The 26333-nt window shown below is 46.6% G+C and overlaps 2 protein-coding genes across 2 annotated transcripts in view; one reads left to right on the forward strand and one right to left on the reverse strand.

Moving 5' to 3' along the window:
* Nucleotides 1-19720, reverse strand: part of AP3D1 (adaptor related protein complex 3 subunit delta 1) — a 38984-nt gene extending 19264 nt beyond the window's left edge. Inside the window, exons 1-9 of the mRNA XM_057424525.1 lie at nucleotides 19578-19720; nucleotides 7645-7740; nucleotides 6901-6981; nucleotides 5934-6014; nucleotides 4080-4187; nucleotides 3639-3768; nucleotides 3032-3171; nucleotides 2688-2761; nucleotides 1508-1557 (exon numbers count right to left, since the gene is read on the reverse strand). Coding sequence (XP_057280508.1) covers nucleotides 1508-1557; nucleotides 2688-2761; nucleotides 3032-3171; nucleotides 3639-3768; nucleotides 4080-4187; nucleotides 5934-6014; nucleotides 6901-6981; nucleotides 7645-7740; nucleotides 19578-19673 — 856 coding nt within the window. The 5' untranslated portion in view covers nucleotides 19674-19720. The remainder of the gene's footprint in view (nucleotides 1-1507; nucleotides 1558-2687; nucleotides 2762-3031; nucleotides 3172-3638; nucleotides 3769-4079; nucleotides 4188-5933; nucleotides 6015-6900; nucleotides 6982-7644; nucleotides 7741-19577) is intronic.
* SF3A2 (splicing factor 3a subunit 2) overlaps nucleotides 1-26333 on the forward strand; it is a 160226-nt gene that overhangs the window by 41538 nt on the left and 92355 nt on the right. The gene's annotated exons all lie outside the window — the stretch shown is intronic.

The following is a 26333-nucleotide window of genomic DNA, read 5'->3' on the forward strand; positions in this document are numbered from 1 at the left end:
CCAGCTCAGCTCCCAAGGAAAGATGCCAGTTGATTTTGTTGTTTCTCTGTTTGCTTGGATTTTTAGAGGGGAGAAAGTTGGGAGACAAACTATAGCTTCATATTCTTTAAGAGTAATAACAGCAGTGCAGAGAATAAAAGTGTGAAGGAATGAACTGCTGCAACAGCCAGGTCAAAGATTTGTTTTACTGCTATCACATAGCAGTCAAGACTGTAAATGTGTCATCAGCTACTGTATAGCTGAATTTTTACACAGGCACTTCCATAATGTAATGAGATGCAGCAATGGATCCTGGAGTTTAATGTAATTAGATTTAATCAAGCCAGCAAGAGACTGGAGGCACAAATCAGGTCCCCTTGTTGATTCCATTGGATGCCTGTAAAGCCCTGGCTGTGCGCAGCCCTGCAGCAGAGGTGCTGTTGCACTGATAACTGCTGCTGTCAAACAGCACAGCCAAGCCAGCACCAATGCTGAGCAAGTCACACAGGCTGGCCCTGGTGACTAATAACTACAGTGGCATTTTGCTCTTCATAATGAGGGCTCCATTTCAAAGAAGGTGGGCTGGATGCTCTGGTTTTGGGTCATGAAGAGAGCTGGTAGGGGGCAAGGTGCTGCTCTAATGCAGGCACATAGCTTCCCATCTCACCTTCTGACTCTGAGCTTTACATTACAGCACCTGAGGTGCACTGGGGGTTTGAATTTCCCTTTAATCCACAGAATATCCCTGCTGTGTCTCAGGGAAGCACACACTGATCCACAACAGAATGGAATTTTTTCCCCCCATCATGTCATCTCACATTTCCCTCAAGGAACAAAATGATTGCAGAGTTGAGTGACAGATCACCCTTTCCTCTTTGAACTGACCCAGTACAGCAAGTTCCTGCATCATTATCCAAACTACACACAAGAGGCAGGCTAATGGCCCAACTGTGGATGGCAATAACGCTCCAGTTCCACACTAAGACATGAAAAGCGCCAAGTCTGAGCAGCAATGCTGTCTTATCCCTTTCTAGCTTTGTTTCTCTCTCACTCCTCATTATGGAATTCGCATCCCTTCCCCAGAAACTGAAACTGTTAATCAATGATTCCAATTACCTCCTTTAAGGAATTACATCAGGTTTTTAAGCTGTGAAATTGGAGCATTAAAAAAATAAGTCTGCTCCTTCACCACGTAAGAAAACGTGGTCCAAATTTCCATGAAGCATCAGTCATTTAATTATGCTGCTGGTTTAATTCCTAGTTTTAGCAACATTTAGGAGCTTGCATACAAATAATCACCCATTGTTCATCCTTTCAGCCTTTAGTAAATACAATGTAGCTGTATTAACTTAGCCTTGACTGATAACAAAGGATTTCAGTAACAGTTATGCAATAACACACATCAACGTTTGCCAGGTGACTTATTTCAGTTATCAAACACATTAAGTTAAAAAAGGTTTACAGATGGTGTTAATGGATGACAAAGTTCATCATGGTTTGCTTCCAAGTTACAAATTTCAGTTCTCACCTGCTATTACTGTGTTCACACATTCATATAAGAGAGACATGGCTGAAGTGCTGAAACAGAAATCAGGTATTTTAAATAAGGAATAAAATGGGCACATTTTGAAGAGTTGTCAGCAGTAGCTTGGAGCTAGTTAACACCTTTAGTTACACAAGAAGTTTGCAGTATTCTGGTCCATGTACCTTCAAGCTAGATGAAATGATAACTGTTGGGAGAAGGAGCGAACATTCATTTTAAACTGAATGTTTAAAAACCAAACTTTTACAGTACCAGCACTGTAACACAAGGAACAGGGAAGGAAGTGGTCACTCCAAAGCTCAGCACCAGTTACTGAGCACTGAAGCAATCTTGTCCAAGGATCAAATTAAATCCTCTGTCCAAGGTCAAAAATTCCTGAGAAGGCAGCAGATGGAGTCTCCCTCTCCAAAGTCTCCCTCTCAAGTCTCCCTCTCCAAAGGGAACAAGTCACACATAAGCAGCAGCCTCCTTTGGTGTGCACATATACACTTGCTCCTGCTATAAGCGAGCAACCCAGTTTTAGCATATGATTTGCCCCAAAACTTAAATTCAAGACAACCTTTGCCAGCTGAACACACACACATAATGCAATTCTGAGGATTTCAGAGCTACTCAGAAATCCTCGTCTACACAAGAGGGAAACACAGTGAACCTCACAAGTAAAGGAGCAGACTGCAGAAGGGAGGGCTGCAGAGGCAATGAGCAAACAGCTCTGGAGGCAGACGTCAGCAGCGATACCGTGAAGGTCACTCAGCACACTGGATAACTGACTCCAGCACATTCAAACAAAAACCATCAGTTTTGTTCCCTGTGCACTTCGTGATGGTCAGGGGTAGTCTGCCTTGTGTTGACGTGATACCGAGATCCCAAATTACTGAAGGGAGACCAAACTGAACAGGGTGAAGTCCTCACAAACAAGAAAATGAATGACTACTGTGGGAACTGGGGAGAAAAAGCAGAGGCAGGACTGAAGACATACAGTTCATCTTCCTGCTGTTTCTGGTGAATTTGTATCTACTTGTCACTGCTGAAAAACCCCTCTTTAGGTATTTGGATGCAAGGCTGCTGGATGGTCTGCTCTGAATCAGCCTTAAAGGTAAACTAGGAGGACAGACAGAAACAGTTTGGCTTGAGCTGCTCAAGCAGTGACATCTCTCATACATACCTATGGATGAGGTTGGTCAGAGGCTCAATCAATTTCTTCCCCAGCCTAGGTTCTAATGGAGTAAGAGCACCAAACTATTAAAAAAAGTGCAGACAAGAAAGTGATTTAATAGCTGTTTTTAAGCAGTATAAAAAGCATGATTTCAAGTGCAGCTCATTATATTTAAACCAAGCTATACCGAAATGCTTTTCCCTCTTGGGTTATGTTAAACATTAGAAGATATTCCTGGTTTCTTTGTATTTGGATTTCATGGCAACTACACCTCCAAGCAAGAAATCTGTTTTTGCACCCGAGGTGTTTCAGTGAGAGCCCAAATCCTGCAAACACCCCTCAAGAATACTTGCCAGTTTTATGATTTTAATGAGAACCCAATTATTGGTAGAGGACGTCATCAACTTGAAGAAGAGGGGAGCAAGGGAAAGGTAGTTCTTGGGATTGCGTCGAGCCAGCTCACAAATAACATTTACTGCAGCAGACTGAACACCTGGGAAAGAGGTGGGAAAAGCAGAAATCTCATCAACACCTTCACTGTAACTGAAGCTTCTAGTGCAGAACCCTCAGAATGAGGGCAGCTGAAGATCCAAGAGGAATGGATCAGCCTCATTACCTCTCCCTAACAAAACCCCAACCCCTCAAGTATAGCCAAGTAAGTAAGTTTAGCCAAGGTAAGTAACAAACAATTAAATAGCTTTGTTCCAGAAAAAGTTAATCCACTAACACAGCTTCAATAGCTTCAAGTTCGAAGTAATAATTTTGAAGGCCTTTTAAAGAATGGATATTTAATAAGGCAACATCTGTCAAAACTCTATGTGCTTATCTACCCATTAAACAGGCCAACCAGCACCCAAAAGATGATTACAGCACTTCCCATGTATTCTTCTCTCCCTAAGTTCCAAAAGCAGACCTATGTACATGCTTTGGAGCAGAACTAATTCCCTAAAACGCACTCACCAGGATCTGGATCTTCAAGTTTCTCTTTAAGGCGAGGAAATGCAGGACGGAGGGACTCTGGGTATTTCAGAAACACTTTGTACATGATTAACACTGCCTTCTTCCTGATGTAAGGCTTTGTATGAGACATCTGTTCAGGAAACAATTGCAGTCAGGCTCTTAAGCAAATCTGTGTTTCCAGCTCTGCTCAAGGTCCTTATGTCCACTCTACTCTCTCAAAGAGACTCAACTACTTTCTGAGCTCAGAGCAAAACAGTGTCAGTTATCACTAGAAATAACAGCAATATTTGAGGTAACCCTCTTGAGCTAACTAAGATTTGTAAAGGCAAAGCATCAAGATTTTACATGGAACAAGTCTAAATTTAACAGCCATTTACCAGATTTGAACTATTTCACAATCTTTAATGACAGGAAAAAGTGATTTCAACCTTATCAACTCACCAGCGTCATGATGTCATTTGCCAAGTCCCTGGCAAGATCTGGAGTAACAAAACATGACAAGCCAGTCAGTGCAACTCCAGTATCATACTGGTTAGGGCTACTCAGATCCTAGAAAAGGAAAAACAGGCTCAAAAATTTAAGATCACACAGGATGCTGAGCAACAATTTTCTCAGTCCAGTGTTGTTCACCCAATACACATGAAGCAGAGCTCTACTTCACAGGAGGATTTATGTCAACTCTTAACAGAAATGGCCTCCAACACCTGTAACATGCAGCCAGCCTGGGCTTAATAATGGGCATAATTAATCCTAGTTAAACGACAGCTGGATACTGCAGCATTAGAGCAATTACAGACACCTTCCTCTGGTGGTATTTCAGGATGGGAAACTCTTGACATAACCATGAACATCTTTAAAGTCCTAAAAACCTGGTATTAAATACTAACCCTGCCAGGTCAAAGCCCAACTGCCATCAGCTTGTTGAACACTTCACAGTGAGTGAATAGCTTCATCTATTAGAGAAATGATGATTACTTCCCTTCCAAGCTGCTGGCAGCACCATCCATAAAGGTGCAACAGAAGCTGGGTGGGAGATACATTTCACTGGTCAAGTCTCCTTGGGCTTATTTGTACCCTGCATACTCCTACATTGTGTTTCAGGTATTTCTAAGCTTCAGGCTCTTAACAATATTAATGTTCATATCTGACTGTGTTCAAGTATCAACCCAGGTTCGTGTGTACATGGAGGCTGCTTTAGGAAAGTTATGCAGGGTCAGGCCTTCAGGATTCTCTGCCATTTGCACCCTATTATAAAACCTCTTGCAGGTGGTAGGAAATCAGACCCTACTGTAAGAATAATGAAATCTGCTTCTTCAGGAGCAACAAAACTGCAGTTCATTCCAGCTTTAACAGATTTTGAGACCTGATAAGCCCTTAAAATACAAAGTTGCTAGACCAATGAAACTTGAAAAAGCATAAAGATGCTTTTAAGTAAAAACGCAAGGCACAAAAGGAAGGAGTAGCCCAGTAAGTGACTGAAATTCAGTATAATAGTCTCCACAATAAAGAAAATGGTCGGACATCATTAAAGATATGCACTTTTCAGAGCAGAATGGCTTAAAAGATAAAGGCAAAAGCACCAGTTATTTAGGAAAGATACAGGATGACACCCTACTGATCTTTTTTAAGCAAGTGTAAGATATTCTAACTACCTAGATGGTAAAAATACAAGCACACCTTGTACTGGATCAGTCAAGTTTTAAAGTGGTGATACTTTAGAAAATTAAACTTAAGAGCTTTGAAAATAGATCTGTAATCTGAAGCGCAGGAAAAAAGAATGCTGCAACCCAATAACTCAGGAAGAATCCAAGTCACAAAGCTCTATGAGAATGAATATAACACACTTGGGTACACGAATACAGAATACAACTTTACATACACTCTTGACTTCTACAGACAATTACACCAGAAGTATCAAAAGCTTATTACCAGAAGAAAACAGACCCTCACAGACAGAAAATCTGTGGAGCAAGATGACTGTTCATTTTATTTAAGGAATTTTTCTGATCCACTACATTCTTTTAAGAGCTGCCTAAGAGCTTGATAATAGCACCAAAAGTTCTCATTGTCATTGTGTTGAATGAACAGAGAGCTGGTGTGAGACAGCACAAGTCTATGGAGAGCTTTGAAGCCGTTTCATTAACCCTTCAGCTTATGGAATAAGAGCAGATTTAACTCAAGTGAACAGAATTCTACTCAAACACCTTTATATTCCTAGAAGAGAAATTACAGATGTGAAAACACAACCAGGGAGTCAATGCAAGGCAAAAATAAGGACTGAAGTAAAAAGCTCACCTTTCGGATCTGATTCGTAGTCAACATGATGACATCAGTCCCTTCATGAAAGCACTGAGAGGCCGCGAGGTAACCGATGCGCTGCAAAAGGCAAAGAGGAAAAGCAACATCTGTAAAGTCAGTTTAGACAATGTTTAGATGAACAACTGGCAGCTTCAAAACCAGTAATAAAAAGATGAACAATTAGCAGGAGGTTTGCATAACAGAAGAGGCATGACAAGGCTCTCTAGAAAAGGGGATTTATATCAGGAAAGAATAAGCTCAGACAGGCAACATCTCCAGGCATAATACATCTATCTTAAGGATAATAAAACTAGCTTTACCTTCTCTACTCCATCCTTGGCAGTGTTCAAGGCCAGGCTGGACGAGGCCTTGGGTGATATGATTTAGCATAAGGTGTCCCTGCCCACGGCAGGGGGGGTTGGAACTAGATGATCTTAAGGTCCTTTCCAACCCTAACAATTCTATGATTCTACTTTGTTACAAGACAGAGATTCAATGACTCCAAAGATGTAGAAATAAGCTAGGATTGCCAGTAGAAGGAATGGAGAACATTACATTTATTTTGTCTGTGTTCACTCCTGACTTTCAGGCACTAAAGCTCAACTGGAAACTATTCCTTAGACAGTAACATTCCACCCTGTTTGGTAAAAAAGGTCTGCAACACAAAGCATGAACAAAACTCTTCAAGAAACATTATAAAGCTCTTCCAAAATAGAATACGCCTGCTATAAGGAATCTTAGGGGGCCTTCACATAAAAATACCCCATTTCTTCATGAAAGATATATAGGTATTGCCAGACATCTGGCAGAAAAAGCCTAGCCAAGCAGGGCAAGTATTACCTACGTACTAGAAACAAAGCCAGTTGCTTCCCTTCCATACTGAAGAAAGCAAACCAAAAGATGACATCCTAACGCATTCAAACACAGCTTGGCTGGTACAGCTGTAGCTACACAGCGAACTCACTTTGAATGTAAACTTTGATGCACTCATGACTTCAATGATGTTGAAAGCAGCCCAACTGATGTCGTAGCCCAGCATCTGTAACTGTGAGCAGAGAAACAAAGATAACAGCCTTCTGAAATAAGAGAGTCAAGAAAATAGGTCAAGACACCTCACAAAAGTGAAGATGTAACATGAGTCCAAAAATAACACTACAAGATTTCTCAAGCTCATGTGGAATGTTACAGTCTACACCACTCACAGTAAGGGAAACAAGCCTTGATGTTCCAGACACAAGATTTAAGCAGTTTGCATTAATTCCTGGTTACACAGTGATACGAACATCAGGGGAAAAGGGTTCTTTCCAGGATTGTTTTCTTTTAACTAAAACCCAGAACAGAAGCACAAAAGTAATTCTTTAACAGTTTTCTTCTCCTGGACAAAGGATGGCATAAAGAGAAACAACCAGTTCCAAGAGCTCAGGCAACTATTTGATAAGAAACAATCCAGCTGAAAACAACTTCTGAAAATTTGGTTAGTTTTAAACCAGAGCAGCTTCTTGAGCTAACTCAACAAAATACAACTGCACCAATCCTAGTGCCAGCACAATGAAGGATGGGAATGCGCAGCCTCTGCTGTCAGGCACATGTGGGAGCATCTTCACCTGCACCAGTCTGAGAAGAGCAGGCATCCAGACCAGAGACTGGCTCCCAGTCAGCAATACAAAACCAAAGATGGGATCACAGCAACCCCCAGACAGGCACTTACGTATGTAAGCTTGCAGACTGCATTTGCTTTCACTGCAATGTTATCCTGCTTGAGCTCCTGCTTGATCTCATCGATGCACTGGGAGATGTATTTTGCCTGAGGAAAAACAAACAAAAATTTGTGCTCATTTACCAGTTTTAGAGACTTGCAGCATGTTTGTGGGGAGAAGCAGCAGAACTCATCATGTGCAAAGTGCCGGATCTCACACACACTATTGACTGATGAAACTCATTACCAAGAAACATCACAGTTCTATTACAAAAACAAAAGCACGCTGAGATATTTCTTCAATGGTTTCCTGTCTCCATCAGAATTACACTGTTGAGTCCACAAGTCAATTTCCAAAGATTTGTTCCATCATGTACTATGGGGTCTGAACAAAACCCTAAGTTCCACCATCCCTGGAACACACACTGGTCACTCCCCTCAATGGGAAGACAGAGATCACTGTGAGTCTAGAATAAAAACTATGTCAAACACTATTAATAGCCCACAAATTTAAGGTGACTGATGAAAATACACTCTACAAGATACACTTTTTTTGGGGGCACACTGTATTTGGATGGCACTGCAGACATACCCCATAACAATCAGACTCATAGACACTGAACGAACGATGTATACAACATGCAACTGATCTACAAATACACTGTACCTTGCCTTGAATATTTTATGGCCACAGAGGAGCACGCTGGAACAGTGTCACCAAATCCTTCCCCACTGTATCTTGTTGCCACATCTTGGTCAGCAAGGTCAGCACTGGTTCGCAGTGCCGAACACTAACAAGCAGGTTCTTTATGTCCATAACCAGAAAGCATAATTATCATTTCCCATAGTATCTATTCTCAAACTGTATAATATTAGCTTAAGTTTCCTGGTGACCCCTTAGAAGTTGAATGTAAAACACTGTGTGACCAGGATGAGAAAAAAACCCCAAACCATAAACCCCCAGAAAACAGAAAGTTCAGTAACACCCAGTCCAGCACAGCTGAACACAGGCTCTGAGTCAGCAGCCACACTCATTGCCCCCAGCAGCCTGCAGGCAAACCCTTCCCTACCAGTGAGCCTGACACAGAATCCCAGAGTGGTCTGGTTTGGAAAGGACCTTAAAGCTCCTCCAGCTCCAACCCCTGTCACGGGCAGGGACCCCTTCCACTGGAGCAGCTTGCTCCAAGCCCCTGTGTCCAACCCAGCCTTGAACACTGCCAGGGATGAAGCATTAACCACTTCTTTGGGCAACCTGTTCCAGGGATTTTGAAGAGCAGAAAGAAGTCCTTCCAAAGCAGCTGTACTTCAAAGCCTAAAAGGCTACAAGGAATGAAAGACTCTGCTATATATAGAAAGCTTTAAAGGATCAGCAGGTATTAACTTTTTGTTAATCTCTCTAGAGTAGCACTGCCATGAATGAGCAATATGAAGAAAACTGATCTATTTAATCTAACACTGAAATCTGAAACCCAACCACCCCAACCAGATTCACTGCTACATTAACCATCTACATAAATACGAAGGAAACAAGTAGGTGTGTGTGGATCTTTGGTGAAGTTCTTCCCTGTGGCATCACTGACCTCTGCAAAGCCCTGGACATGGGCTGCACCGAAGCGTTTTCACCCCATGCTGCAGCCTGCAAGCTGCTCACCAGAGCCAGACTGGACACTGAACGGAAGAACAACCACTTCACTTGATGAACAAGACATGGCAGTCACTCAGCAAGTCACTCAGTATTTGGACAGAAACCAAACCAAAACCATTTAAATACTGAAACAGAACAAAACATGAGTATCTTGTAGTTTCCCAGCATTGATTTACTAATAGTTATTGCATAAATCCTTCAAATACAGCTATTTCTTCGTGTGGTAATTAAAAATAAATATTTCCCAGTATATAACTGGCTCAGTTCTTCCTTAAATGCTTTTGAGATCCCATGAAGAAAGGAATGCAAAAGGAAAATACTTCACAGTTCAGTTATGCTCACATTATTTGTTACAGAATCAACTATGCTGGAAAAGACCATCAGTATATTTCTTAACTACCAATTCCTCATTAATTCTGACAGTGTTATCTGAAGTCCTGCCAGGAGCCTACTCCACTGCTCCTAGGTTTTGGCCAGTCACAATATTCACAGACCTCTGGACATCCCCCAGGCAGACTGCTCTGAGCAAGCAAGGCCACCCTTAGGGCAGCCTTTCACTCCCAGGGCAGCCAGAAGCAGCAGAGCCATTAGAGGGATGAAGACCCTCCTCAACAGGATGGCAGTGCAGGCAAAGCTGTGAGACTGTAGTCAGAAGCTGAAGGGCAATATGATAACATGGGAATTGCTGAGAGGAGCTCTTTTATTCCTGAGAGGCTGCCAAGTGGGAAAGGAGCCGTTCCCAACACAGGGGAAAAGGCTCCTTGATGAAACACTTGGGTGTTTGTTTTCTCTCACATACTCTGCAGAAGAAGGAAGATGACAGGAACACACTCGGAGCAGTGTAGCTAAACCCATGCAGATGCGAGCACTGATAACAAAGCAAACTGGGAATACAGCACAAAGTCAGAAGTGTCATTTCTTAATGGTTCCACCAAGCAGTACAGTATGCATGTTATGTCCATTAACAAAATACACAGGCTAATTCTTAAAATAAGTCCAAATTCCTCAAGAATTCCAAGACCTCGCCTAGAAACTATGTGCAATCGAGTGAGTGCGAGTAGCTGAAATAAGAAGGAAGGCATCACAAATCAAAGTCACAATCCTTTGAAACAGAAGAAGGGAAAAGTGGGTCACAATTTATGGAATGGGCTGCTCTTGATTTGAGATTCAAACCTGTCACTTACTGCAACTACAAAGAACTCCCCACCCAGATAAGACAGCAAAGTGTCAGTGAACATTAGTCCCTATTTCTCTTGCACTTTCAGGGTTAAATATAGCGTATTAAGGATGACCAACAGTGAACACCACAAGGAGCAAGATATGATCTGATATAAATGTGTAACTACCCCATTCTAAACCAGAAAAGGTTTGGAATAAGTAGAACATAAATACAAATAACTGAAATAAGCACAAAATATGACATTTGTTTTAAGCAATGTAGGATTTATCATTTTTGTTGGACTGAGCCAAGCTCCATGAAATCACGTTGAGCACAAGCACATGATGGATCTCACATGGGTAAGATGCCACTGTTCCAAGTGAAGTGTTCCAGCAACTGCCCTTCCCTTCTTTTCCTTTCTTTTTTTCCAAAGAATCTCAAGAAATGCTCAATGCAATAGGCACTTACACCACAGACACCTTGTGGGGGTTTGTGCTTCAAGCATAAGATCCTGTTACAAGCGCAGCACAGATCAGCTGCCACCTCCTAACTTAGGAAGGAGGATGGAAAGAAATCCGTCTCTCTTGCCAGGCTTCTATCAACCCCCACCTCCAAAAGCAGTACTTCACATCAACAAATGCCACTGACCTAGTCCAATAGAATTTGTACACCTAGAATTGACTTCAGTACCTGGAACACCAGCATCATGCCATGTCAGCACATTGTAAGTCAACTGAAGTAACAATTAAGAGCATAAATGCACTGTTTGCTCTTAACACGAGCAAAAACATGCTGCTTTCCTCGGACAGTGTTAGAGAAAAGCATAGGAGCTGGTAACTTCTGTCATACATATCTAAAAATATTATTTAAATACCATAGAAAGGGCTATTTAAGGTAACAGGATCCTTTGTTAAGGGTACCCCATGACTGGATAGAAAGAGAATTGCACAGCACGTACTCCCACACTGTAGTGATCTCCCAACCACCTTAACTAAAACCATAAAGCAAGTGAAGCAGGTAAGCATGTAACAGGGTATAAGCAGGGACTGAGAAACTGCACAGCATTCATTTCAGCAGGTTTGCAGCAGCCAAAATAAAAGGGTGCAGAGGGTAGTCAGATACAATAAGGAACCCAGAAAACGTTACAACTTGAAAGGCATTATGAAAAGGCCAAGCATGTCTTTCACTCAGCTGTTGAGAAACAGCACTGCTATAGATGTTTTAATGTGTCTCTGCTTGCCTGGGTACCAAACCCAGCTTTCCAGGGATTTAGTCACTCATTTTGTAGGTAGGCTTAAGATCCCAGACTAATGCACTGTTCTCATCAGAAATAAACACTGGAGGCATGAAGGTAAACTATTGCCACTTCATTTGCAGCGATATATATATAAATATATATATAAATATATATATAAATAATACAGTCTTCACCTGTATTATTTATCAGAACCATGATTCATTACCCACTGCCCCATCCAAGCCAAAGGAGACTCCTCTCACCAAATGACACTGCTGAAGGAATGTGGAAAATCAATGTACACTTTCTTTTCTGACTGTTCCCTGAAGTTACAGATACCAACAGGAACTCAGTCTGATGCTGCCTATAAGCCTATGAACACCTCTGAACCTCATTTTAACAATTCACAGAGATGCAATGCAAGGAGCGTGCACCTTCCAGTTTCAGATCAGATACAAACTAGCCCCAAACAAACCACCACAGCACCGTAAGGCACTGCAGGAGACTCCACAGGACCCCAAAGAGCTGAAATACTCACACAAAGCACCTATGCTGGAAGCCACAGCACAGCTACGCAGCAAAAAAGTGGGTATTAGGTAGCAAACCCCAAAGAGTCCAGCAGAACCCAGCAAGCAAGTATCATCAGCAAGGGTCTACAGATGGCCTTTAGTATCTCCAGTCTGATCAGTTCCTGAATATAAATACTCCACTGTGATCACAGTATTTGTTAATTTAATTGCATGGCAATTAAACAATCCTCAGGGGCTTGTGCTATCTAAATGATCTCTGAGCAGACAACTTTTAAGACCAGAAAGACGTGTCACATCCCTGCAAACACAAGATGTACTCAAATTCATTTTACTATTACTATGCAAAAAGCTCTGCAAGTACTTTTACAGTAGATACCAGGTAATTTAGATTAGACCTTAGGCAGCAGCTCTTCCCTGTGAGGCTGCTGAGGCGCTGGCACAGGGTGCCCAGAGAAGCTGTGGCTGCCCCATCCCTGGCAGTGTTCAAGGCCAGGTTGGACACAGGGGCTTGGAGCAAGCTGCTCCAGTGGAAGGGGTCCCTGCCCGTGGCAGGGGTTGGAGCTGGAGGAGCTTTAAGGTCCCTTCCAACCCAAACCAGGCTGGGATTCCATGATTTTTCAATTTCTCAGTTCCAGGCATATTTCTGTGCCGAGTCCCAGGCTTTGATAAAGGCAGACTCTGTTACAAGCATGCGGTTTCGCTGCATGTGTAAGGAAATAGTCACATCCTTCTAAGGAACTCAAGAAGCTGTTGTTTCCAAGACTCAGCTGACTGGAACTATAGTTCAGAGGGAAACATCCCAAAAGAAGATGCTTGACAACCTATGAATACCGTGCCAAAACATACCACTGAAAACATTTCAATGATGCACCCCTCATTTACACAAAGCTACGAGCTCTTGTCAGTTATGGAAAGGTAGGAAGGACAACAAAGAAAGAGCTGTTTCATGGTCATCACTGACTTCTTAAATTCAGTACCAAATCTTGGTGTAATTAGGATAAATTTGTTCACCTACTCCCTGCTGTATAATCATACTTCTCACTCTAACCAAACTTGCATTTCTCAAAGCTGAAGCTTACTCACACTGTGATAACTGGAGGTGATAGGAGTTTATGAATCCTGAATTTGCCAAGAGGAACTGAGCCCACTGAAAGAAATCTTCAGCATATCCACACTGATGCCTACTTCCCTTTACACACCTTCACCGCACACATCTCAGTGAAAGCTGACAGGTTTGAACATCTACCTCATAAAAGAAAGAATAATAATAATAAAGGAACAGGTAATATAAAACCTAGCACTCAACTACGAGGTCTCCAGACTCCGTTTGATGAGCCCACAGTAAGTGACTGGGGAGGTAACTGGTATGAACCAAACATGTTTTCATGCCCAGTTACATGTCAGGATTCAACAGGACTCAGAAGTATTTCAGGTTTCTTGAACATATGCTTCTTATTTAAAAGCACTCAACCACCTTTTACGAGCTCCCAACACTACCTCTAACCATGTTACTTTCTGCATCTTTCAGTCAAACATCTTTATGCTTCCTGCCACCTGGATTTAAGCAGACTCCCTTTTAGGTAACAAAGCATTTCATTTTTCAGCATGAATGATCAGGCTTTTTAATAACCTAAGGAACACAAATGCTTCTTTGTAACTTGTCTCATGACTCGGTCTTTCTGATGTATGTCCTTCAATGCTTCCCTCACTGCTCTTCACATTGGTAGCATTTCCCATTTCTGGTGCAAAGAACACTTTTAAGTGAGAAGCCTAAAGGTACTCTTTGTACACCAGACATATTCACTAACCTACATCACAGAGGAAAAGGTTTTTTCAGTCACTTTTGTGGACACCGACAACATTAGGGGAAATCACACAAAACCCTATTTTACATGCTTCGACCTGGGACAAAGACCAGCATCAAAAAGCATCAAACAGCTCTCTGAAGATGACCACAGAACAGAAAGGTCATCAGTATCTTTGTTCTACTTTGATTTTTCTGGCTGTTCTTCCACCAGCCTCACAAAAGGTGCAGTGAATGGGCACTCCATTTCTTAGGAGGAGGTACCAGAAAGCTCTTCCTCTCCCCCCAGACCTGCCTTACCCATGAGAGAAAGCAATCCGTCTGGAGCCCTTCAAACCCTCAGAAAATGCAGCTACAAAACAATTCAGACTGGGAACAAAGCATTAGCCCCACTTGTGACACAGCCAATTAAGTAATGTTTAACACAGGAGAAAGCAAGAAGCTAATGAAAGGCAGCACTAATGCAAAGCCGCAGCTGCAATCTGCTTCTAATCATACAAGAAAATGCCCACGTCTTGGCTCATGCTCATGGCTCCAGGCCCTTCATTTTCTGTGACACAGCAGGTAAGGCAGGGACACTGTCCCTGCTACCTTGGAGGCCAGTACTATTCTGCTTTTCTACCCACTGGTGTGAGGTCCTTATCCAACCCTCCTTGTGTATTGTTTCTATATCTGACTTTGCCTTTTGCAGTGATTCACACGCTCAAAGAATTAACAATAGCAACTCCAGAGCCACTTGAAAGTGGGTGGAATAATGAGCTCCCTTCAAAGATATTAACACACATATGACAAGCAGTAACTGATCAAGCAGCAGCGGCTTAAAGAGCTGTCTCTCATCAATGAGCCCCACGCTGCTTATCAGTTGGGCTGGATTTTCACTCTTGGGCACCAATAAGCTTTTTAGCATTCCTCAAAATTCCCTTATTACGTTTCATTCCATGTCCTTTACCATTAGATACCAATACTGCAACAGCGGCTCGAGGCCAAACCCTCAGAAGGCCATGGCATTAGATGGTCTTTAGCCTCATATCATGACAGGCTGTACCCAAAAGACTTTTGTGACCTTAAAAGATTCCTCAAAACTCCTTATGTCATCATTTCATCTGAAAACAGCTCAGAGAAGTAGCTGGAATGTGTGCCGTGGAGCACAGCAGCACTTCTTTAGGGGAAAAGTGTTTTCAGCAAGACGAGTGCACTGTCCTGAGGTAACAGCTGCTAAGAAGCGAGGACACGCTGCTGTCCTGGGTTCAGCAGTAGCAGTACCAATTTGGTAAGACCAGTCTCTGGGCAGTGAAAGCCATATTTCACAGCATGGACATGCAACATGCCTCTTATTTAGCATGATACTAGTAACTGAAAGTAATCCTTATTTTTTCCAAACCAGAAACACCGACTGCTCTTTTTGTTACTCTACCTTGCTTCTGCACAAAGCAACTTAAACGCAAAGCAGGCATGAGATACTTACCACCAAACACTTCACACAAGAAGATGTGGACTTTTTAATGCCCTTTTTCCTGAGAGTATTGATTACCAAAAGCATGAAGGGCTAATCCTGTGGCACACACCAGCACATTCTCTGGCTGAAGAGGGAGGCAATTTTCTCAAGTTATGAGAAGAGCACAGACATTTCGCACAGGATGTTTAACCCCTTCTTCCTCCTTAAGTGTCCTCCAGTAAATCAAAGACACTTGAAACACAGCGGATCTGAACAGGACAAAGCACCACTCATTTAACATCTCTGTTTCTGTATTTTATCATGTCAGTTTTCTGAAGGAACCTCTCACCACAGCATCTGACAGCAGCTTCCTTGTTGGGAACAACAAACTTCTTAACTGCAAATGAAAGAGCCAAGTAACATCAAAGGATTACCCCTTCCTTTACTTCACATTCAGGAGAACATCTCTAAATAGAAATCATTTCTCAGTTTGGAATATCTTGGAAAAAAAATCCATTATACTTCTAACAGCCTATGGTACAAGCCATTCCCCTCCTGTGTAGCAGATCCATAAAAAGTAGCTCCAAAGTGGGGAAAAGTTATGCCATAGAGTACAAACCCACCTCATAACAGGTAAAAGGCTTACCAGTTTCATTAGCAAAAGGATTCATGTTCCAAATGAAAGAGAGAGAATGAGATAGGAGAAGTGAAGGTCAGGGGAGAACCTAATAGGATCACGTCTTCCTTGCAGGTTTGGCTCTCCCTCAAACTTTGAATTGGCACTGGGAAGCACCACAGGGATTAAAGCATCTGTACAGAGTGCTGGAAAGTAAACATGACACGTCAAACCAGGAAAAGAGCTAACGCTGGTGTGCTACCTCATTCCTTCCACACTAGTATTTACTTCGCAGAAGGATGAGGCAGCTCCAATTTTCCCCAGAAGACTGGAAAACGGACAGAGTATGTCTGCACAGGAAAGTGATTGTGTTAACCAGCTCCTGTCCTTACCTCCCACACTACAGAAGGCCAGAATTTCAGTTTCAGTGTTTTAAACTCAAAATAAATGGGTCAGCTTTGGATACAGTGCAGAAACTAAAAGCCAAGTGGTCTCCAACAGGTAATTAAGCACTCTGGAAGAAGAATGTGAACTAGAGTGCCAGGCAGCCTCCTATAGCCCCTCAGTTCTCAGTGAGCTGAGGAGGACACTCAGAGCTGTGGTGCTCCATTCACTTCACAACCAGCCTTGGGGTGTGCACGTAAGAGTCCCAACAATTCAGGGTGAACATATACCCAGCAGGTCTGTCAAAAAGCTGTATTGAGAAACCCAATGGGTGACAACCACTTGGCACATCCTGCACTGCACACACATCCTTGATGTGCCAGTGAAATAGCAGCTACACTGGTTTGTGATGCTACCTGAGCAGGAATTGGGAAAGGAATAAGTCTTACTGTCTTCTGTCTACCAGGAGAGACTGCCCAGAAAGAGGAGGGGGAAAAAAGCGATGGCAGAACATCCACATGAATGAATTCCAAACAAGAACCAACATATACAACAGAAATTAACATTCTGGATAACTAAATCAGAAGTCAAAGCAATGATCATGCCTTCATTTCTTTCCATGTCATTTTAACAACACCCTTTCCAGAGACACCTCTCTCATACAGTACCGCTGCTGAGCTGAGACCAACAGCCAGTATCCTCACCGCTAAAGCATGCTGCTGATTGCTTTAAACAAATTTGCTCTTCTGAATAGGACAGAACGGCTGTCTGAAGCTTAAACACTCATCCTGAGCCCCCCAAATGTTGACCAACTGCAGGATTAGAGCAACACGTAATAAATACAATGAACAACGGAAGCACTGCAGGAAAATAAGGAAGAATTTTTGCAGCTACTTCCTCTAGAACACCATTCCAATTTCATAATATCCCTTGAAAAATCAGTAAATGTCCATGACCACTGACTGGGAAGCACTGAATCAACACCCAGCACCTTAACAGCAGGTCTGGAGCCCTCTTCAGCTAGCTGAGCTAGAAAAAGGCACAGTCCCACGCTGTCTGCAGTCACTCTATGTGATTTAGCAAACTCTTTGAAGGATTCTTGAACATCTCCTCACTGCAACATCTACTGATGAGCCAAACACATCCTGAAGTTCAGGTTTTAATTTCTGCTGTACACACAAGGATATAGAAAGGATCTATCCCGATAGTTACGTGCTTTAAAATCTCACAGCTTCCGTTTCAAACTAAAGAGCTACCATCGTTTAAAATACTGTCATGCTACAGTCCAACTGTTGTAATTTACACCAGCCTCTTGCAGCAAGAGGTAACACATTTGCTTTGCCCTCACTGTGTCCTAGGGAGCTTGCCTACCGGTATAACAACTTCCTTCAAATACACAGAGCTCTACTAAATAGCCTGAGGAGTATTTTTTCCTATCTCCAAAGGGGATCAAAGCCAGCACATTTTAACTATTTCTTGTCAGAAACTGAGAACAAACTTGGCATGGCTTATGCTGCACAGGAACTTGCTCATCCTGACTGGGTAACAGCACTTGTGCTCTTTCTGAAGTCCTGGAAAGGGAGCTATGCAGAACAAAATTACATTAGGAATGAGAACAGTACATTCAACCCTCCTCCAAGAGGAGCAGTGCCACGAAGGCCTGGACCAGCCTGGACCTTCATCAGGGGGATGCTCAGAGGGCTGATAGCTGACGAAACATTTTCAGTCCTATGCACAAAAGAATAAAGCATATTTACTAAAAGCAGCAGGACACACAAACTGGGCCTAAGCATGCTATGGGGAAGGGCTCTGTAGAAACACTGTTCACCTGGTCCAGCTTTGAGTATAAGACATTAAGCGTTCACATGAACATGCCATTTCCACCTCCCCGTGTATTCTCCCACATTTTGTAGGGCACCGCATGTTTCACAGTAGCACTGTCTTCCCCTGCCACCAAATCAACACCCATAAACTTAATGTAAGTTGAAGATAATGTAATAAACATGTAAGTTTCCTTAACAGAGGACAACGTGTTGCTCATTAAAGAGGCCTAAAAGTCATTTGAACATCATTGGGGTTTTGGAAGCTGTGCTTTGTGCTTCAGCCCAGCAGCATCAGTGATGGAGATCACAGTTTTCCAAATTAAGTGGTTTAATTTAGTTACACATTTACAACTATTTCAGATGCTTTTAACAGCTGACACCATTTGGACATTGTACTTCCATGAAGAGACATCATCGTCCACAAACGTTTTTAGGGTTTGAGCCTGTCACCAACTCCACAGCAACTCACCCTAGCAAAGTGTGACTCTTAAACCACTCATAAGCAAGCTTCTAAGGCTACAAAGATGAACGTAAATGATGCCGTTATGATTAGTGACTGTTACTTCCCAATTAACAAGTGACACTTCAGTGCCACAAGTCTCACATAACATGTTCTTGACGCCTAATTATTCCACCTATACTAATTTCCTGGTCACATGCCTCTAATACAAGAGGCAGTAACTGGCCAACACATCCAGTTGCTTTCTGCCTACATGAGCTTTCAAACAAGGAGAACACATTTTAGACACAAGGTATACAAGATGAATAATCACAACGCTGAATTATGACTGAACTCAGCCTTCCTGAATGAAGGACACAGCTGACTTCAGTACCTGACTGTAGTGATACTGGAAGGAATTCCTTTGAGTTATACAGATATACCTCACAGATCCTAACACCACTGTAACACACTCAATAGGAAAGCGAGTACCAAGCACGACCCTCCCTCACCCTCCTTTTCAACTCCCTCCTTCCCTAACGCTTTCTTTTCCACCACAGACTCTCCCTTTGGGCCCACACCCCAGCGTCCTCTTCCTCCTTTTGATTCCTGCTTCCACTTTCCCCACACCATCATTCCCTTTCCGGCATGGCCGAGACAGCGGCTGCTGCTGGGCCTGGCACAGCCTCCTCCGCGGGGAGAACGGCTCCCACGGCGCCTACCGCCCCGAAGGGGCAGGAGCCCACAGCCAGCGCGCAGGGATGAGGCGGGCAGCCCAGGCCGGAGCCAAAGGGGAGCCGGCCAGGGCAGGACCCGCCGAGCGAAGCCGGCAGCCGGTCCGCGGTGGGGGGGGATGGAGCCGGGCCCGCTCACCTCGTCCTCCTTGTGATTGCGGATCCCTCGCACCAGGTCCTGCAGGTTCTTATCAAACATGCGGTCGATGCTGCCCTTCACCATCTTCAGCGCCATGGCGGCGGCGGCGGGGCCGGGCCGCGGGGCCTGCGCTCGGAGCTGAGGGGCCGGGCCCAGCCGGGAATAGGGACGGGAGCCGCCGCGGCTCCTGCTCCAGCGAGAGCCGGGTGAGAGCAGGGCGCTGGGCTGGGGCAGCCTGGAGAAGAGAAGGCTCCTGAAGGGGAGACCTGAGAGCAGCTCCAGTGCCTGAAGGGGCTGCAGGAAACCTGGAGAGGGGCTTGGGACAAGAGATGTAGGGACAGGACAAGGGGAATGGCTTGAACCTGCCCGAGGGGAGACTGAGATGAGCTCTTAGGCAGAAGCTCTTCCCTGGGAGGGTGCTGAGGCGCTGGCACAGGGTGCCCAGAGAAGCTGTGGCTGCCCCATCCCTGGCAGTGCTCAAGGCCAGGTTGGACACAGGGGCTTGGAGCAAGCTGCTCCAGTGGAAGGGGTCCCTGCCCGTGGCAGGGGTTGGAGCTGGAGGAGCTTTAAGGTCCCTTCCAACCCAAACCAGGCTGGGATTCTATGACGTTATCTGTACCATGAGGACTCCTATGAACATAACTGTAACCCTTTGACTTTTTCCCTTAAGAAGGGAAACCCAATGCGTAGAGGCTGATGTGTGTGGCTATTCCTGAATAAAACAAAAACAAACCCATGGGCTCTGTTCTTCTGCCAGGGTCCAACAAAAACAAGCTGGAAGTCAGAGTCTGAAGACGAGAACAAAGGGGGAAAACCACTGGAAGCAAACAGAAATCCTTTTCCTTCCACCCGCTGTGCAGCAGCTCAAAGAGCCCAAGGAGATCTTGGCAATGTCACGTCTCCTTTTTGTTTGCGAGGTCCTTTCTGTTTATTCCTCTGCTTTCCCAGATGCTGGAATCCAGCTCTGGAGATGAAGGTGGGGTGGGAAAGCAGCTCCACGACATTTTCTTGTCTCCCTCCTGTTCCGAGGAACCACCCATCTGCAGTGGAACGTCACCCCCTGCGCAGACACCGATCAGGGATCATGAGAGCGTTGGACACATGGGGAGAGGATGAGCTTGTGAAAAGCCCTGGTTTAACCCGGACCATTTCAGCAGGTCCATTAGAGCCCAGGCCCACACACAGTGATGCCATCACACTGTCCCACCATCCCATTGTCCCACCATCACACTGTCCCACCATCACACTGTCACGCCATCACACTGTCCCACCGTCACACTGTCCCACCGTCACACTGTCCCACCGTCACACTGTCCCACCATCACATTGTCCCACCATCACACTGTCCCACCGTCACACTGTCCCACCATCACATTGTCCCACCATCACACTGTCCCACCATCACACTGTCCCACCATCACATTGTCCCACCATCACATTGTCCCACCATCATAGGACATCACACCATGCATGGCAGCCCAGGCTGGGAGATGGATAAGGAGCTGCTGAGGAAAATTTAAATGGAAAAAGAGGCTTATAAAAAGTGGAAGCAAGGACAGGCGGCCTGGGAAGAGTACAGGGATGCTGTCTGGGAAGCTAGGGACCAGGTTAGGAAAGCTGAGGCCCAGTTAGAATTACACTTGGCTAGGGATGTTAAGGATAACAGGAAGGGATTCTACAGGCACATAGCAAATAAAAACTGGCTAGGGACAGCATGGGCCCCCTCAGGAAGCTCTCCGGAGAACTGGCTACACAGGAGTTGGAGAAGGCTGAGGTTCTGAATGACTTCTTTGCCTCGGTCTTCACTGGAAAAGGCTCTGACCACAGCACCCAAGCCTTGGAAGGCAGATGCAGGGACTGTGAGAATGAAGACCTTGGGCCCACTGTAGGAGAGGAACTGGTTTGAGACCATCTTTAAAACCTGAACGTGCACAGATCCATCCATGGGTCCTGAAGGAGCGGGCGGATGAAGTTGCGAAGCCACTGGCCATAATATTGGAGAAATCCTGGCAGTCAGGTGAAGTTCCCGAGGACTGGAAAAAGGGAAATACAACCCCCATTTTCAAGAAGGGGAAAATGGATGACCCGGGGAATTACAGAGCAGTCAGTGTCACCTCTGTGCCTGGCAACATCTTGGAGCAGGTTCCCCTGGAAGGCAGATAAAGAGCATGGCGCTAACCCTAATCGTTGCCGTAGGTAATATCTAAAGCCCGTCGAATTCCCCATCTCTGCCTCTCCCGGCTGTTGCAGCTCGGATCTGTTTGAACAACCAACGCCACCTCCTGTTTGTGCTGCGGCAGGTTTGCAGGCAGCTTTCCCGGGAAGGAACTTTCCCACTCCCAGCTGCATCCTTAAGGGATGCTGTGCCTTGGGATTGCTCAGGATGGGCTGCTGAGCCTCGGTGTTTGTCGGTGGGAGGGCACAAGCCTGAGCATCATATCCGCGATGGAGCTGCGCTGCACCTGCAGGGCTTGATCCTGGTTTTCCACAGGCAGCACCTCTGTTCTTGCTGTTTTCCAGCGCTCTCCTGTCCCAGTGCTCGGAGTGCTCCATGGGTTCCGCTGCCCGCACTCCATCCCTATGAGGTTCAATGAGCTTTGGCTCTTGTTACGTTAATGGCTGGTTTGGGGTAAACTGAACTGGGGGAAAGAAACGTGGAATTGGTGGTTTTCAGCCTCCAAAAGGGCAAAAATAGGATTTTCTGCTGAACTCAGGCTGGGCTCAGCAGCTGCTGCAGCATAGGGTGACCTCAGGACCGTGGTGCTGGAGCTGTCCCAGGGCCATGTAGCTCCACATCCCCAAACCCAACCGAGAGGGGCAAACACAGGCAGGGTTCACTGGGAGCCCAGCCAAGGGCAGGGGCTGCCCTATGGCACATCCCAGGCACAAGCAGGGTGATGGGTGTCTGAGTGTCGTGGTTTAAACCCAGTCAGGTAACTCGTTCAATCACTTCCCCCCTTCTTTCCCTCCTCCTACTCCCGGAGGGACGGAGAGGAGAATCGAAAAGAATGCAACTCCCACGGGTTGAGATAAGAACAGTTTAGTAACTAAGGTATAACACAAATCACTGCTGCTACCACCAATGATAATAATGATAAAGGAAATAACAAGGGAACAGAATACAACACCTCACCACCCGCTGACCGATAACTCGGCCCCCCCAGCCCGACCAAGCTCCGACCGATACCTCCTCCAACCCTGCAGTCTCCCAGCCCTTCTGGCTAACTCCCAGTTACCTCCTGGGCATGACGTGCTGTGGTATGGAATACCTCTTTGGTCAGTTTGGGTCAGGTGTCCTGTCTCTGCTTCCTCCTGGCTTCCCCTCCTCCCTGGCAGAGCATGAGGCTCACAAAGTCCTTGGCCAAACCAAAACATCCTTGTTATCAGCTCTGTTCCCAGGCTGAAAGTCAAAACACAGCACTGCACCAGCTACCAAGAAGGAGAAAAAATGACTGCTGCTGCTGAACCCAGGACACTGAGCTGGGGTGATGGGTGCCCCTGTTGGGGTGCTCGTGGTAGTGTGTGTACTAGTGTGACCATGCTGGGGTACCCCTACAGGGGTTGGGGTTGCCCATGATGAGATGCTCTGAACAGGATGCCTGTGACAGTGTGCCTGTGTTCAGGGGACTTTGATGGGGTGCCCCATGTTGGGGTGTCCATATTGATGTGCCTCATGCTGGGGTGTCCATATTGAGGTGCCCCATGCTGGGGTGTCCATATTGATGTGCCTCATGCTGGGGTGTCCATATTGAGGTGCCCCATGCTGGGGTGTCCATATTGATGTGCCTCATGCTGGGGTGTCCATATTGATGTGCCTCATGCTGGGGTGTCCATATTGAGGTGCCCCATGCTGGGGTGCCCACATTGATGTGCCCCATGCTGGGGTGTCCATATTGAGGTGCCCCATGTTGGGGTGTCCTTGGTAGGATGCCCATGATGGATTGATGTGCCAGGTGCCTATACATGAGGGTGCCCTGTCCCCAGGTGACCATTCTGGGATGCCCCTGTTGGGGTGCTCGTGCTGCTCCGTCGCTTCCTTCCCACTGCCCGTCCCTGCCCGCCCCTGCCCGCGAGATGGCGCCGGTGGCCCGGGAGAGCCGGGGGGGATGCGGCGGAGGGGGGGACACGCACCCATGTGTGGTGCCCCGTGTCAGGGACAGGGAGTGACCCGCGTTTGGGTGATGGGTGCCCATGTTTGGGGATGGATGCCCATGTTTGGGTGATGGGTGCCCCATGTTTGGGGATGGATGCCCATGTTTGGGTGATGGGTGCCCATGTTTGGGGATGGGTGCCCCGTGTTGGGGTGGGTGTGATGGGTGCCCCTTGTTTCGGATGGGTGCCCCATGTTTGAGGATGGGTGCCCCATGTTTGGGGATGGGTGCCCCATGTTTGGGTGATGGGTGCCCCATGTTTGGGAATGGATGCTCCATGTTGGGGTGGGTGTGATGGGTGCCCCATGTTTGGGAATGGATGCCCCATGTTGGGGTGGGTGTGATGGGTGCCCCATGTTTCGGATGGGTGCCCCGTGTTTGGGGATGGGTGCCCCATGTTTGGGAATGGATGCCCCATATTGGGTGCCCCATGTTTGGGGACGGGTGCCCCATGTTTGGGTGGGTGTGATGGGTGCCCCATGTTTGGGGATGGGTGCCTTGTGTTTGGGGATGGGTGCCCATGTTTGGGGATGGGTGCTTCATGTCTGGGGAGGGATGCCCCATGTTGGGGTGGGGATGATGGGTGCCCATGTTTGGGGATGGATGCCCCGTGTTGGGGTGGGTGTGATGGGTGCCCCATGTTTGAGGACGGGTGCCCCATGTTTGGGGACGGGTGCCCCATGTTTGGGGACGAGTGCCCATGTTTGGGGATGAGTGCCCATGTTTGGGGATGGGTGCCCCATGTTTGGGGACGGGTGCCCCATGTTTGGGGACGGGTGCCCCATGTTTGGGGATGAGTGCCCATGTTTGGGGATGGGTGCCCATGTTTGGGGATGGGTGCCCCATGTTTGGGGATGGGTGCCCCATGTTTGGGGATGGGTGCCCCATGTTTGGGGATGGGTGCTGTGTGTTGGTGCCGGCTGAGCTGTGATGCAAGGGCAGGCGGTGTCACCGGGGGCCAAGCACGCAGCAGGCACGGGGCCAGCCAGGGCTGCGGGGACAAGGGGCCCATTCAGGCGCTGTGGCTGCTTTCGCCTGCTCCTGCCCTGCAGAGCACGTGCAGCTGGCGTGGTCCCCTTGTCCCCAGCCCTCCAGTGCCTTTGTCCCCTACTGAAGTGAACAGCATCACCCCGAGCACCCCTGTGCCGAGGCAGCCACAGCACCCACGGGCACAGCAGCGGGTGCCCCATGGCCCAGCAGTGGGGACACCAGGGGCAAGCGCTGGAGCCATCGCATGAGGGGAAGAGCTCTGCAGGGCACCGCGCACCCACGCTGGAGGTGGGATCAGTGTGGGCTTGTTCCAGTGTTAACTGCGGTGGGGTTTGGGTCTGGCTCAGTGGGGCTGAGCAGGCAGCAGGGTCACAGTCCCCCTGGCTCATTCCATCTTGTTCTCTGGGGGATGTGGGTGTCTGGCTCCTCATGTCCAGTGACAGTGCTCCCATCCCTGGGTGAGGGTGGCTCCAGCAGCCATGTGTGGATGGGGCAGAAAGCCCCCAAACTGGGCTCAAAACCGTTTCCAGGACCAGACTGGGGTCATTCACAACCACAAAGGGCTTCATCCTGCACCTTTTGCCTTTTGCCATCATCCCCGGTGTTGATGTCAGTGCTGCTGCTGCATCCCGAGAGGAAACTGTTGCAGCGTTTTGTTGTTGTGGCAACTGCAGCCGGAGCATCCCTGGGGAGATTTGGCCCACGGAGGTGCTGGGACAGATGGAGAGGACAGATGCTGCTCCATCATGTGGAAGGGAGCTCCTGGGTGCGATGCGGGATTGACCCTGGGAAATTAAAACAGGGCTCAGAAAACTGCACGTGAGCCATGGAACAGGGAGGGGAAGGGGAGCTCTGCAGGGCCAGGCTCGTGTTTGTGGTGTCCTTGTTTCATGGGGAGGCTGAAGGACTGAGACCTGCGATTCCAGCTGGGGTTAAAACTGCTCCAGGAAAGGAGCTGTGCAACGGGAGCCATTTGCAGAGCCTGGGTTTTATTGGTCCTACCACGAAACAGTGAACAGAGCTTGGCCACGCTCCAGGCTCCAGGGGGAGAGAAGGAAAAACCACGTCCCACCAAGGGCACCAGCAGCCGTGTCTCAGGAGAGCCCAAAGGAGAAACAAACGGGCAAGATGTGGGTACCACAATGAGAGGAGGCTTCACAGGGCTGGGGCATCACCGCAGGGAGCTGGCCACATCCCCTGGGGCTATGGACCACCAGCATCCTGCCGGGCTGCTCCAGGGGCTCCAGCTGGAGTGTTTAACGTGAAGGGAACAGACTTGCATTAACCCATTGTGTGATGTGATGTGTTCTTGTCAACTCCATTGGGTCAATACTTGGGATGAGAGGGCGCTGGAAAGGTGAGATTCTGGAGCAGCCAATGTGCACCTTGACACTGGCCCCCATCCCACCAAGCACTCGCACTGTTGATCACTCATGAGCGAATTGATGCACCGCTGCAGGGATCTGATCCCACAGCTCCAAATGGAATAACAACAACATGGGAATGAGCTCAGGAGGTGCCTTTGCACATGACTTGTGCAGGGCAAGCTCGGAGCATATCTTGTGTAAGATGCCCCGGATGCACCGCTGACTTCCCTGTGCCCCCATACCCACAG

This window comes from Pezoporus wallicus, unplaced genomic scaffold (assembly GCF_028554395.1).
Source record: "Pezoporus wallicus isolate ANWC-B61680 ecotype Strahan unplaced genomic scaffold, APGP_CSIRO_Pwel_v1 contig_8376, whole genome shotgun sequence".
NCBI lineage: Eukaryota > Metazoa > Chordata > Aves > Psittaciformes > Psittacidae > Pezoporus > Pezoporus wallicus.